The sequence below is a fragment of the Camellia sinensis genome, chromosome 6 (genome assembly GCF_055761805.1).
Source record: "Camellia sinensis isolate YWXY chromosome 6, ASM5576180v1, whole genome shotgun sequence".
Taxonomy (NCBI): domain Eukaryota; kingdom Viridiplantae; phylum Streptophyta; class Magnoliopsida; order Ericales; family Theaceae; genus Camellia; species Camellia sinensis.
In genome coordinates this window covers 197,258,628-197,271,369 of record NC_138966.1, presented here as the reverse complement: position 1 = coordinate 197,271,369, position 12,742 = coordinate 197,258,628, and the positions used below count along the sequence as shown (strand labels likewise).

Below are 12,742 nucleotides of genomic sequence, written 5' to 3'. Positions count from 1 at the left end.
TAGTCATCGCCCTTTGATACGTGGCCCCAGCATTTTTCAGGCCAAAAGGCATTACCTTATAGCAAAAGACTCCTTTCGGAGTCCTGAATGCAGTCATTTCTTCATCTTCAGGTGCCATTCGGATTTGATTGTATCCTGAATATCCATCCATAAAAGACAAGGTTTCATACCCAGTAGTTGCATCTACAAGAAGCTCAGTGATGGGCAAGGGAAAGTCATCTTTAGGACAAGCCTCATTGAGATCACGGAAATCAATGCAGACCCTTATTTGACCATTCTTTTTCTTGACCGGCACTATGTTTGCTAGCCAGGTTGGATATTGGACTTCCCTAATGAATCCTGCATTAATAAGCTTGTCGACTTCGGCTTCAATTTGGGCTGTAAGCTCTGGTCGAGTTCGCCTCTGAGGCTGTTTAATTGGCTGTTTCTCAGGATGAATTGCAAGCTTATGGACTGCAATCTCTGGATTAAGACCAGGCATCTCACTATAGTTCCATGCAAATATATCACGATACTCCCTTAAAAAGGAAATATATTGCCGAGCTTCTTCTTCCTTTAAATTTGCACTAATGAAGGTTGGTTTGTTTTCTCCTTCATCACCCAGATTTATTTCACAAAGGTCATCCACGGTAGCTTGGCCTCCTGCTTCAAATTCTATTGGTGCAGGTTGAGCTTCATCTTGGTCAACATCTTCCGACACATCTTGAGTGATAGTCATGTTTACTGGAAATTTTTCCTCATCACCCCGATAGCCTAACCCTTCTGTCCTAGCGGTGATAATACCGCCTTGCTGTATAGCTTGCCTCTGCGAAGGCGTTAATGCAAAGTCAAAGGGTGTCATTGTTTCGGGTATTTTTTCAGGATCTAAACCAACTTTCACCAACATCTGTGTAATTTCTGCACTGAAATTAGGCTTCTCAAAACTCGAGATGTTTTCTTCTGGCACTTGTTCAACTTTCACTTTCTGTTCAACATCTCCAAGTGAGTGAAATATGATGGGTTTCGATCCTTTTCCTTTAGAAGGGACCACAATCTTATTATATTTCTCCACATAGGTACATTCTGTCCTCCTTAATGGCAACGTGAACTCACCCTTGAGATCCAAAATTGGATTTATTGGGGCTAGAGCCTTTGCCCCCAGTGTCCTTTCGGACTTTGGCACATATCGAAAAGTTCTTTTTGTTGAAACTGGAGTAGACTCTAGAACGTCTTTGACATTCGGAGTATCTTCAGACTTTTTCACATCTTTTTTCTTTCTTTGTGAAGTCTTTGTATAGAAGCGAACATCAGCATAATAGGCCTCTACTTCACCAAATGGATCATTGTCAGCCACAATTATCCCCTCTTTTTTGGGTGAAAGCAACGGGTACTTGATACATTGGTGATAAGTTGATGGCACTGCATGATGATTATGCATCCATGGTCTCCCAAGCAAAGCATTGTAGGAGGTGTCTGCATCAATGACCAAGAACTCAGTACTTTCTTCAATATCTCCAAACTTGGTTCGCAATTCAATCTTCCCCATTGGGCGTTGCTCATTCTGATTAAATCCTTGAATGACCAAACGACTTGGGTGAAGTTGTGAAATTCGAACCCCTAACAAATTTAAGGCCCTCCGAGGCAGAAAGTTCACCGCAGATCCTCCATCAACGAGAATTCGGGAAATTTTCACATCATGGATAAGTCCAGTGATAAACAAAGGCCGATTATGGTCTGTCATTTCAGCACACATGTCTTTGTCACCAAAGGTTACCATAGCCATGCATGTAGTTGCCTTCTCTTGATTTCTACTCTCGATTTCTTTGTGGAAATCCTCTGGCTTGGACAGGGCATATATTAGAGACTTTCGAAGCTCTGGAGACATTTTCAGTGCATCATATACACTCAACAATGCTGGAATTTTCTTTAGATGAGCTAGCACATCATATTTCACTTGCTCCTCCTCCAGCAAGACCTGTGAAACTTCTGACGTTTGAGGGTCTTGAGGATTTCGTAATTTCCTCCGGTAGGTCAAGTAAGTCTGGCATACTTCAGCAACCGCCTTTCCGTTGACCTCAACTTCTTTTGTTCCCTCACTTATTTGGACCATGTTAACTGGTCCAGCTGCAGGGTGATCATCATCATCAGTCACTTCTCCATCTTCCTGAAGCTGCATTCTTCTCCCATTTCTTAGGTACCGGGAGTCACGCCTATAAAAGCATTGAGAATCTTCAAAACCATTCTTCATGGCCTCCCAACTAGGCACCACGACTCCATCGAGGGAGCAATACCAGTCAAAGGCGATCCCCTCTAAGGAAAGGGGGAATTGTTTTAGGCAAAGTGCTTCATTTTGAGCTGTTTCCCCACACTGTTTCAAAAAACGCCTAATATGTTTTTGAGGATCTCCATAACCCTCATATAGGACAAAATTTGGAAGTTCGTATCCTTCAGGAAATGGTGTTTGCTCTACCCATAAAGGGAACAAATCCCTTGGGCGATAAGTGCCCATCTCTCGAAGGTCAAGGGCAGTTTCAATCTTCTCCTCAATTGTCCCTTCTATGAAATCATATGTTTGAGAAGATGTACCTTCGTCATCCAAATGTTCTGACATCTCAATTTCTATTGGCCATGGTTTATAAAATGTCCTATAAAATCGATCAGCCATGGTGTCCCAATCTGGGATTGAATTAGGTGGCAGGCTGAAGTACCAATCCGCTGCCCATCCTTCCAAAGAAAGAACGAACTGCCGTAGAAGTAACGCCTGGCTTTTTACTGTATTTCCACATTGTGCAAGGAAACGAACCAAATGGCGCCTTGGACAACCTGTCCCATTATATAAAGGAAAACGAGGTACTGCGTATCCTCGTGGGAACTGAACCCATTCGACCCAATTAGGGAAAGGGTGCCCAGAAATTTGATTTCTTTCAATACTCAAATTTTGATGGGCTTCAAAACCCTCATCTTTCAAAGAGACTGTTACTTTTGCCTGATGTTCTGTTTCCCTTCTAGCTTCAATTTTTGCTTTCTCGTCATCACCTGGATTGCGAATGATATGTATTTCTCGCTCTTCAAAATTTACGTCCACAGTGATGACATTACAAGGAAAGTCAAAGTGGTCACTTGATACACTTTCTCCATCGTATGTCCTAGCTGGGGATGTGTGTGGTGAATCATCAGGGGAAAAGTTAAGTTCCCAATCTTCATTAGGATCCTCAACTTGAGATGACTTTGCTTGTTTACTTGAATGCTTCCATACTTCATCATCCGACATACACCTGCCATTCACCTCATCATCCTTGAAGTGTAGTCGTTTTTTCGCCTTTTTTACAAGCTCAGAGTCGGACCTACACCCGGTGTCTCTTTGTTTTGTTCCCCTTACATATTCTGGAGTGCTTTGATAGTACATTGGTGGTACTGGCGAATACTCTGGAGAAAAGGCTTCTGGTGTATACTCTGGAGAAGCTGGTGTATATTCTGGAGAGGCTGGTGTGTATTCTGGAGAGGCCGGTGTGTATTCTGGAGAAGTTGGTGTATACTCTGGTGAGTCAGGTATACAGATAGGAGATGTAATGCAATCCCCTTCCCTAACTTTTGAACCAATTTCACCCTCATCTTCCTCGCTATCACTCAAAACAATGATGGTTAGGCAAGGGGCCAAAGTAAACTTTTCCTTCCTTCTCTTATCAAAGTATGTCTGCAACTCCACAGATTGAAATTTTGAAGGTAGAAATTCCTCCAATGTAACTGGGACAAGAGGATCTTGCTCTAACTGCTCATCAGGGACCAATTTCTCCCCCTTTTCCTTCTTTGGGTTCTTTTTTTCCTTTTCTCTTATTTACTCTGGCTTTTTTTAGTTTCCTAGAAACTTTTGATTTTTTTCTTTTTGGAAACTTTTGGCCCTTGTGTTGTTGAATCAACCACACTTCTAACTTTCACTGTGGCATTTTGTTTTTTCTTCATGCTTTTTGACTGATAAACAACCCATTCATTATCATTGTCGATAGTGATTGGGTTAGCAGATGCTTTCTCTTGAGGAGGGAGCTCAATGATCTTGGAGTCCAAAAGTTCTTGAATTTTATCTTTCAGAACAAAGCACTCTTTTATCGGATAACTAATCAAACGATGGTAGGGGCAATACTTTGGATCATTGGTCTTTCTTACCTCATGTGGTCTTTTCACCTCAGGGAGAGCAATCAACTTTTGCTCCAACAGATCTTCAAATAGGTCTTCGACCAGATCATCCATGAAAGAATATTTTTTCTCCAACCTCTCTTTCATAGTCACCTTTTTAAATTCCTTGGGCTTTTTAGCCCCTACTACAACGGGACCCTTCTTTCTGGTTTCGATTGTAGCTGCAGTCGAGGACTCAACCCTTTCAACGGCCCTAAACCTCCTTCGTTTAGCTAAATGCAGCTCCATATCATGAGCTTTAGTGCATAGATCATTGAATCCTTCAAAAGTTTGAGCCATAAGAGCCGTAGAGAGCTCATGTCGGAAGTTGTTAAGGCACATCCGAATTAACTCTAATTGTGTAAACTTTTGAGGACAAGCAAATGTCAAAGCTCGCCATCTTGCAATGAAATCTGTAACAGACTCATTGTCACGTTGCTTGGTCTCAATCAGTTCTGGTACTCCAACTCGTCTTTGTGTGTTGCAGAACTGTTTAAGGAACTCCTTCACCATGGAATCCCAATTTAGGATTGATCCCTCAGGAAGATTAGCATACCAAGTAAATGCAGAACTTTCAAGCGATTGGACAAATAGCTGCAGGCACAGGGCCTCATTCTGGGCTATTGGCCCGCATCTTGAAAGGAAATGAGCCACATGTTGTCTTGGATCTCCTGTTCCATCAAACATTTTGAAATCTGGTTGGGAAAAACCAGAAGGGAATGGAACAGCATCTACCCATGCTGGGTAAGGTTTTGTAATTATTCGAAAATTCTCATCATCTTTTTCTTTGACTTTCTTTACTTGTCTCCTCACCATATCATCAATCATGGCCATGAGCATTGGATTCATACCACCACTGGTCAGATCAGAGTAACAAGGACCATTGCCCCCTGGGGCTAGTGTACTTTGTATGCCTACAGATGTCCCTACAACAGGTTGTGTCATTTGTTTGGGTGCACTTCCTGGTCCTGTCATTTGGGCCTGCAGCTGTTGCATTTGCTCCAACATAGCAGCCATTTCCCGTTCTTTTCTCTCGAGTTGTTCTTGTAGGGCCACCACTTTTTCCTTGAGACTTTGGTCCTGTTGGACCTGCGAACTTTCACCCTCTTTCTCAACCTCAGTCATCATAACCGCGACTTTGTTGATATCTTTCAATTCATTGTTTCCAATATTTGTTGAAACAAACGAGATAGAATCATCTTGTTCGTATAAAGGATTATCAACCCCCACAACATTACTCATATTTGAAGCATCTGACGATGCTTTGTTTTGAGCCTGACGGGTTATGGACCTTGTCACAGGCCCTTTTCTTATTCCCTCCATAGATAGTTCAACCAAAGTAGAAATATTTCTCAAGGGTTGCTTACCCTCATCCACCTTGGATTTTCCAACAAAGATAGGACTTTCAATTTGTTTTTGGGGTTCATCTTTCGAGAGAGCCCTTTCAATAGCTCCTATAACATTTGTTGCCACTGTTCTTAGTTCCAGTTTTTTTAAAGCTTTATTTCTTCTTCGCCTTTGTCTTTTCGAAACTGGACCGAATGGCATATCAAGTTGAGCCCCTAAGGGCATAGAAGGAACTGTTTGTGCCTTTGCAAATTCCTCATGAATTTTCAAAACAGTCCCTACATTTTTAGAGTGGGTCAATTGATGTTGATTCAAGTCCCATTGGGCCAACGGGTGTTTCTTATTCTGTTGGGCCAACGGGTGTTCCTTATTCTGTCGGACCAACGGGTGTTCCTTATTTGAACCCTGTTGAGCCAACGGGTGTTCTTTTGGCTCCTGAGAGTTGACTGAGATTTGGTTTGACCGATTTTGTGCTCTGAACAGAACTATCGGTTTATAGGCATCAACTGTTTTTTCAACAACAGGGGCCTTTTTTTCATCAACAGAAGTTTGGGTCATTACCCTCCTCCCAATGGCCCTAATGATGGCCATGTTTTCAACAGAAGCTTTCTTCTGGGCAAACTCCACCATTTTAATGGAGTCTTCTACCCTTTTGAGTAGTTGGGCCACAACATTTTTGGTTGCCCCCGTTGAAGCTGCAACAAAAGTCGTAGTTGCAAACTGATTAGCCTCCTTTGCCTGAATTAAAAAGCTCTTCGTTCGGGCTGTGGCCCTCACAATTGCGTACTGCTTTGACGCTTTCACATAATCTTCAGTAATCTTTCTCAAACTTTCAGCTTTCTAGAGAAGTGTGACTTTTTTCGTCACACCAGTTACCTTCGGGACAGCCAAGAGCTTTCGCTCCGGAGCCCCTTGGGTGGCAGGGGAAAGAAGTGCATCTTTCCAGGATTTCGTTGACTCTACCTTTGGGACAGCCAAGAGCATTCGCTCCGGAGCCCCTTGGGTGATGGGTGCTATCTCCAACCTTGGTGATTTCAGAACCACTGGAGTGTAGGCTTGTCTCCTAACAGTTGCTTCAGCATTCCTATAACAAAAGAATACGTCAGTAAGTATCAACTGTATATATATATATATTATTATTTTGTTCTTCAAAAGATGAGAGGAGAAATAAGTCCCACTGGGCGTGCCAGAATTTGTAGACACAAATTTTAAAACATGAAGTGTTTCAACACATTTCAAAATTTTATGTTACAAATGTCCACTGTTTAGTCTTTTGGACTAAACAGTGTTGATTATTTGAATAGCAGGTTCTTATTTCCGATCTGTATTTCAGATCGTTAATTACACATTTTATGCAAAATGAAACCTCTGATTAATGAAGAACAAAATAAACAACAAAAGACAATTTTAAAAAAAAAGAAAATATTTTATTACGATTATTATGGGTTTTGAACCCTCGAATACAAAATACAGTTTGGGTTTGGAACCCTTTACCTATTCATCGCCATTAGCGTAGGTTCTTGAATTCTCTAGCCTTCTCTTCTTCTTTCTTGTAACGATTTGTTTAGCTCTCAACTTCTTTCTCTTTCTCTCTGATCTTTTTCACTTCTGATCTTCCAATCCCCCGGTCTTGTGTGATGGTCCTCATATTTATGGAGGGCCATCAGGTGATAGGAACGCTTCATCTTCATTTTGAATTTCAAATTGAATGATATTTGAATTTCAAATTGAATGATAACGCTATTTAAATTTTGAATAATAGCGCTATCTGATTAATCGTATATCTGATTAACCGAATTGATCTTTGGGGTTTCATCCTGTGTGATGTCTTTGCTGTAGGCTCTACAGGTGTCATTTTTTCGTAGGCTCCACGTGTCATTTGAGCATCTTGAATAACGTCGTTAAGATACGACGTTGTTTTATTTATATACCTCAACGGAGCAAATTAATCATTTTGGGAAGTGATTGCCTACAACAATCTTATTGTAGGCTCTATGTGTGTCATTGACTGTATTTGAAATTTAAACATAAATTTGGTTTAAAATTTATGTGCCAACAGTGATATGTAATCTTTCAGTTTTTTATCTTGCTTTTAGCTTGTGCTGGTGGACTTCTTGGCCACTTGTTCTCTGTTGAACTTCCTTTAATACATTCTCTTTGTTATTGATTAAAAGGCAATTATTTCTAATTTAGTATTAAAAGAAGTATTACAGAGAACAAATGGGCAAGATAGATTTATTTATGTTTTATTAAATTTTAGTAGTTAAGGGTAATTTGGTTAATTTTAAATTATGAACTGTTAGGGAATGGGCCCAACATGTATATGATGATCTTACAGATTTGTATTAGTCATTGAACTTGTAATTTTTTGAGACTTGTATTTCAGTTTCCCGGTCTTCATATAGGATCATGAAAGGAGGCAGCAGGTTTAGGATGCATTGCTGCTTTATCAGTTGAGAGATATCTTGCGAGCAATAATCTCCTTGTTGAATTTCACCAGGTATTTTTAATCCTGATTGCATTCCATTTCATCTGTTCAACTTCCCTCTTCAATCTATATCTGTGATTAATTTTGTGGTGGATTCTTGTGAGGTTAAAAGAGAATTGGGGTAGTATGTGGTGCGTTGTGTGAAAACTTAGACAAGACCAATGTGCGTAATGATGGATCCAGCAGTTGAGGCTGTTAGATGGTTCCAACTGCCCTGGTCCTTGAACTAGTCAAGTTTGGTGGTTGCATAACTCTGAAAACTATTGAAACCCTTTTTATTCTCTCTTTCTACCTACTTTATTTTTTTTGAAGTATTTGAAGACAGTTGGAACCTCTAGTTAGATTGATGACCCATTTAACATGTTCATGGTTTCGCTTGACCAGGTGGTGTTTTTCACCCCTTATACAAAGCTTTATTGAGGGGCTAAATCTCTCCTTTTTGTTTTATCACTTTACAAAAACACAGCTCCCAGAACCTTACTATCATACCCGTTATTATAGGTAAAAGAATCTGCAAGATTACATCAAGTAATGCAGACGATTCTCACTATAGGATATGCATTGAACCAAGGCACTGCTTGAGGTATTATTCTGTGAGATTGAAGTATGTTATGATCTGTAATATTTTGTTTGGTGGAAAGCTTTTGGCATTGATGTCCTCATTTGTATTTCAGGATCTGCCATAGGATTCAAATTGGACAGCCTACTTAAGTTGTCTGATGCTCGTGCAAGGAACAATAAAATGACATTGATGCATTAGCGACCTCAGGAACTTGATTTATGCCCAGGAGTAGGCATACAATGTTTTCTGTAAAAGAGAAAAATTTAGAAATATGCTTGAAAGGAAAAATGCTGACTCTTCTTTTTGTAAAGGAATTGTTGGATCTTCATAGATGTACATAATTCTAGTTTCATGACAAAACTAGTGTATGTTTGTTGGCAGTGATGCTGAGATATAAAATAAAGGGGATTTGCCAATACTGAAATTTTAATCTTAGTGGAAAATTCAGCAGTAAATTTGGTTTGATTTTCTTTTGTTAAAATCTGCAAGTTCTTGCTTAGTTAAGTATACCGACACATTTATCTTGCAGGGAAGAAGTGCAGATTCATTGTCTCAGTATTTTGGGGTTCCAGCCAGGTGCCCTTTTGAACAAGGTTTGGTTTTATTTTCCACATTTATGTACTTAATTTTCTGTTGCTGTCAAGTAAGGAAGTTCACTACATTTCTTTTCTATTTGATCTGCCACATTGATTATGTTAGAGATGTATCTGTATGTAGGTTAGATTAGATGATGGAAGTGAAAATGCTTACATTTCAAGGTAGCCCTCAACATGATCCTGCTCACATTATAGTAACATAATGTAAATAACGAAAGGATTTTTAAAGTGACCATAGTGTATAGCAGAACAGCCAATAGTAGACACAGAAGAGAGTTAGAAGAGAGGAAGTATCACCAGCCTCAATAAATCTCCATGTTTTTTGTCCTCTGCTTCAATGGCTCTGTCCAATATACCTCCAACTGTGTGACTGGTAATGCAGAAACAGCAGATTATAGCATTTAGTATGTCTAAAACTGTACTCTATGATTGTTAATCTACAAGGACAATACAGTAAGATTAATTTCCAAATGTGTGATGTATATTCATGGAATTTGAAGAGACCGTGTTCAGTGAATAAAGTAAGATTACAGTATCATGATTGTCAAGTTATATTTGCAATTTCAAACTAAACTGGGAAAAAAATTACAGATAAAAACCTTTTATCTTCATCAAATGGCTCGCTAAGGTGCATTAAGGACTGTTTTATACATACAATTTACAACTAAGGAACACAGACTGAGTAGGGAAAGAGTTCGGCTCTGCTTCATGAATGTAAGTTACAGAAGTATGCTAAAGAACCAACAAACCTTTCAGCTGTAATAAAATTGGATATGATCTATTAATTACAAATCTTTAAATGCAGGTTTTGGAGTTGGGGATGAATTTTCGTACTGCAGATGATATGAGTGCAATACTTGCTGGAAGAGAATGGGTTGCGGAATGTGGGTGAAGTTGCACCTGTCAGGCATGCATCTTGAAGGGAAGGTAACAACTAGTATATTCTTATTTTTGGACTAGACTGTGTATGCATGCTATATTTTGTCATTTGTATTATATGTTCATAGCCTATAATGAATTTGAATATTATATGAACGTTGAAAACTGTAAAGGTTGAATATTATTGGATTGTTATTTGTGATTTTATTGGGTATAGAAAAGTCTTAATGGTCAAAGAGCCAAAATTCTCTATTTCTGAGTCTTTTTTCTAGTAGAATTAGGAGAAATCTAGTATGCTGTAGATACATATGTAATCTTTCTATCCTATAAATTAAAGCTGACATTGTGAAATTGTATTTGTGTAGTTTTGGTTAACACTTGCAAAAGAGTAGTTGTACATATATTCAAATGCTTTCAAATGCAATGCACTCATCTCAACTTCTAAGTGAAAGACAATGGACTATTTCAGTATCTGTTGAATGCCCAAATTCTCTATTTCTCTTCAAGATGACATCAATTGTTGCCCGGACATAAGTTCTTACCTTGCATCATGAATGACAGATATGTCATATTCCACCACTGAGACTTGTTTAAGGAAGGAAAATTTTGGCCAGATAGCCGAAGGTATGTTTCATATATTTTTTTCCTTGGTTCATGAAAAAAAGAAAAAGAAAGTGTCATGTCTACCTATTTGTTCCAGTACATGCTTCAAGTTTGCTAATTCTATCTAGTTGCACTGACAGTTAAGCTTGTTATGGATGAAAAGGTGAAGAGGTCAAAGGGGTATGCTTCTATTCAGTACACTAGTCAAGACGATGCCCTGCTAGCTCTAGAAAGCATGGATCATAAGGTAATAGGCGTATATTTGGTTGACATATTTCCACAATAATGCTAACTTTATCATCATATAATAAAATACTAATTTATGGTCTTGCTTCTGTAGACTAACACATTGTTTTCAAATAAAATTTGCTTATTGATGGTTAGGGATGGCTTTAAAATGGGAATGTTACCGCAATAAAGGTTCTTTCACCTGAATCAAAACAGGGAGTGAAGGAGTTCTTGACAGAGATTAGAGTGATTTTAGATATAGAGCACAAAATTTAGTCAAGCTCTATGGCTGTTGCGTGGATGAAGATCATAGAATTCTGGTCTACAACTACCTTGAGAATAACAGCCTTGCGCAAACACTTATTGGTAATTTAATCTATCCGTTCTTAGTTTGGTACTCTTACACTTGTTGGATTGGCATAAAAACACAAATTTGGCACCTCAATTTACGAACTTTAGCTTTAAAGCATCATCATCATTATCATGACCTTGGCTTTCAGGTGGAAGTTACAGTAGCATCCAGTTTAGTTGGCGAACACGAACTAGAATTTGCGTTGGGATTGCACGGGGACTTGCCATTCTTCATGAGGAAGTGCGACCACATATCGTTCATCGAGATATCAAAACTAGCAATATTCTCCTCGACAAAGACTTGACACCCAAAATTTCAGATTTTGGTCTACCAAAACTTATCCCAGCCAACATGACTCATGTCAGTACCCGTGTGGCAGGAACGATGTAAGTTCTAACAATAATGCATCATTTTTTTAATCCATCTAATCATAAGAGTTCATTTTCATTACGTTCTTAGAGAAATTACTAAAAACATACATTGCATTTGTACTCGAGATAGTGACTTGCACAAGATGGGTTATTGGTTTGATATCAAATAATCCCCAGTCATGCACATGTTGTCTACAAAGAAATGGCAACTTAATCAGTCGTCTTTAAATCATGCTACTTTTTTGTTGTTGAATTGTCTACATAGTAGATAGTTATTTTTTGTTGATTTTGTTGATGAAGGAGATTCATTGGTGGAATCTTTTGGGTAGAATTATGGATGGCAATTAAATCCGTACGTAATGGAAACCCACCCTGCCTCGCTATTATTAGAGAGGATTTCCCCAAATTCCCCCCCTCCCCCCCCAATGATTAACTGTTTTTCTTCTCTCATTTTTCAGAGCACTAGTGGCTGATGGTTGTTGCTTGTTGGTCTGCTGTCGGTCTGCTGCTGCTGTTGCCGCCGGTGTGCTGTTGTAGAATTTTGCTGGGCTGCTGCTGTTGCAATGTTGCTGTGAAGCAGGCTGCTACTAGATGCTGGTCTGCTACAAATTTGGGTGGTTGTTAGTTTCATGTTTTCATTTTGTTATCTGCTGTTTTTACTATGGGTTCACAATTTGGATGTATTTGAGTATTTTAGTGAGTTTATCCTTTCAGGTTTTATACACCCGCTTCCAAAAGCATATTTTTCAACAGTATTTTTTTTGTCTACACATCAACTTTAGGTGATTTAATATCAATGTTATTAGTTTGTAATAGTAGTACCTGAGGGATGCCTCTTGTAAATATGTAAATCTTATAAAAAAATATAAATGATTTTCAATTTTTTTTGCCGCTACAAAAATTATTGTTGTCAAAAAGTAAAGCTTTCTCGACAAACAACTTGTCGGTAAATGTGTAGCCAAAAGTTTATTTTTGCCCACTCATATTGTGTTGCTAAAAGTGTATTTTTTGCTAAAAAAGTATAGCTTTATCGGCAACCAAATCGTTGGCAAATGGCAACATTTACCGACGTAAATGTGCCCTAAAAGTTTATTTTTGCCTACTCATATTGTGCTGGTAGAAATGTATTTTTTGCCAAAACTAATTTGTCATTGCCAAAAGTAAAGT

The 12,742-nt window shown here is 38.8% G+C and overlaps 1 protein-coding gene across 10 annotated transcripts; it reads left to right on the top strand.

Moving 5' to 3' along the window:
- The first annotated feature begins 7,555 nt into the window (after nt 1-7,555).
- Nucleotides 7,556-12,476, top strand: LOC145792192 (organelle RRM domain-containing protein 1, chloroplastic-like). Of its 10 annotated transcripts, none has more exons than XR_014331568.1 (11): nt 7,556-7,996; nt 8,486-8,567; nt 8,659-8,774; nt 9,076-9,139; nt 9,734-9,856; nt 9,948-10,069; nt 10,583-10,645; nt 10,788-10,871; nt 11,009-11,218; nt 11,353-11,590; nt 12,034-12,476. XR_014331568.1 is itself a non-coding variant. In XM_082872928.1 (11 exons), exons 7-9 carry the CDS (start codon nt 10,576-10,578, stop codon nt 11,126-11,128), a joined length of 237 nt encoding a protein of 78 aa, XP_082729054.1. In that variant the 5' UTR covers nt 7,556-7,996; nt 8,486-8,567; nt 8,659-8,774; nt 9,076-9,139; nt 9,734-9,856; nt 9,948-10,069; nt 10,387-10,575; the 3' UTR covers nt 11,129-11,218; nt 11,353-11,590; nt 12,034-12,476. The 10 variants fall into 10 exon arrangements, 1 of the variants encoding a protein (XP_082729054.1); XR_014331560.1 differs by having other exon boundaries at nt 10,765-10,871; XR_014331562.1 differs by having other exon boundaries at nt 10,491-10,645; nt 10,765-10,871.
- The last annotated feature ends 266 nt before the right edge of the window (nt 12,477-12,742 follow it).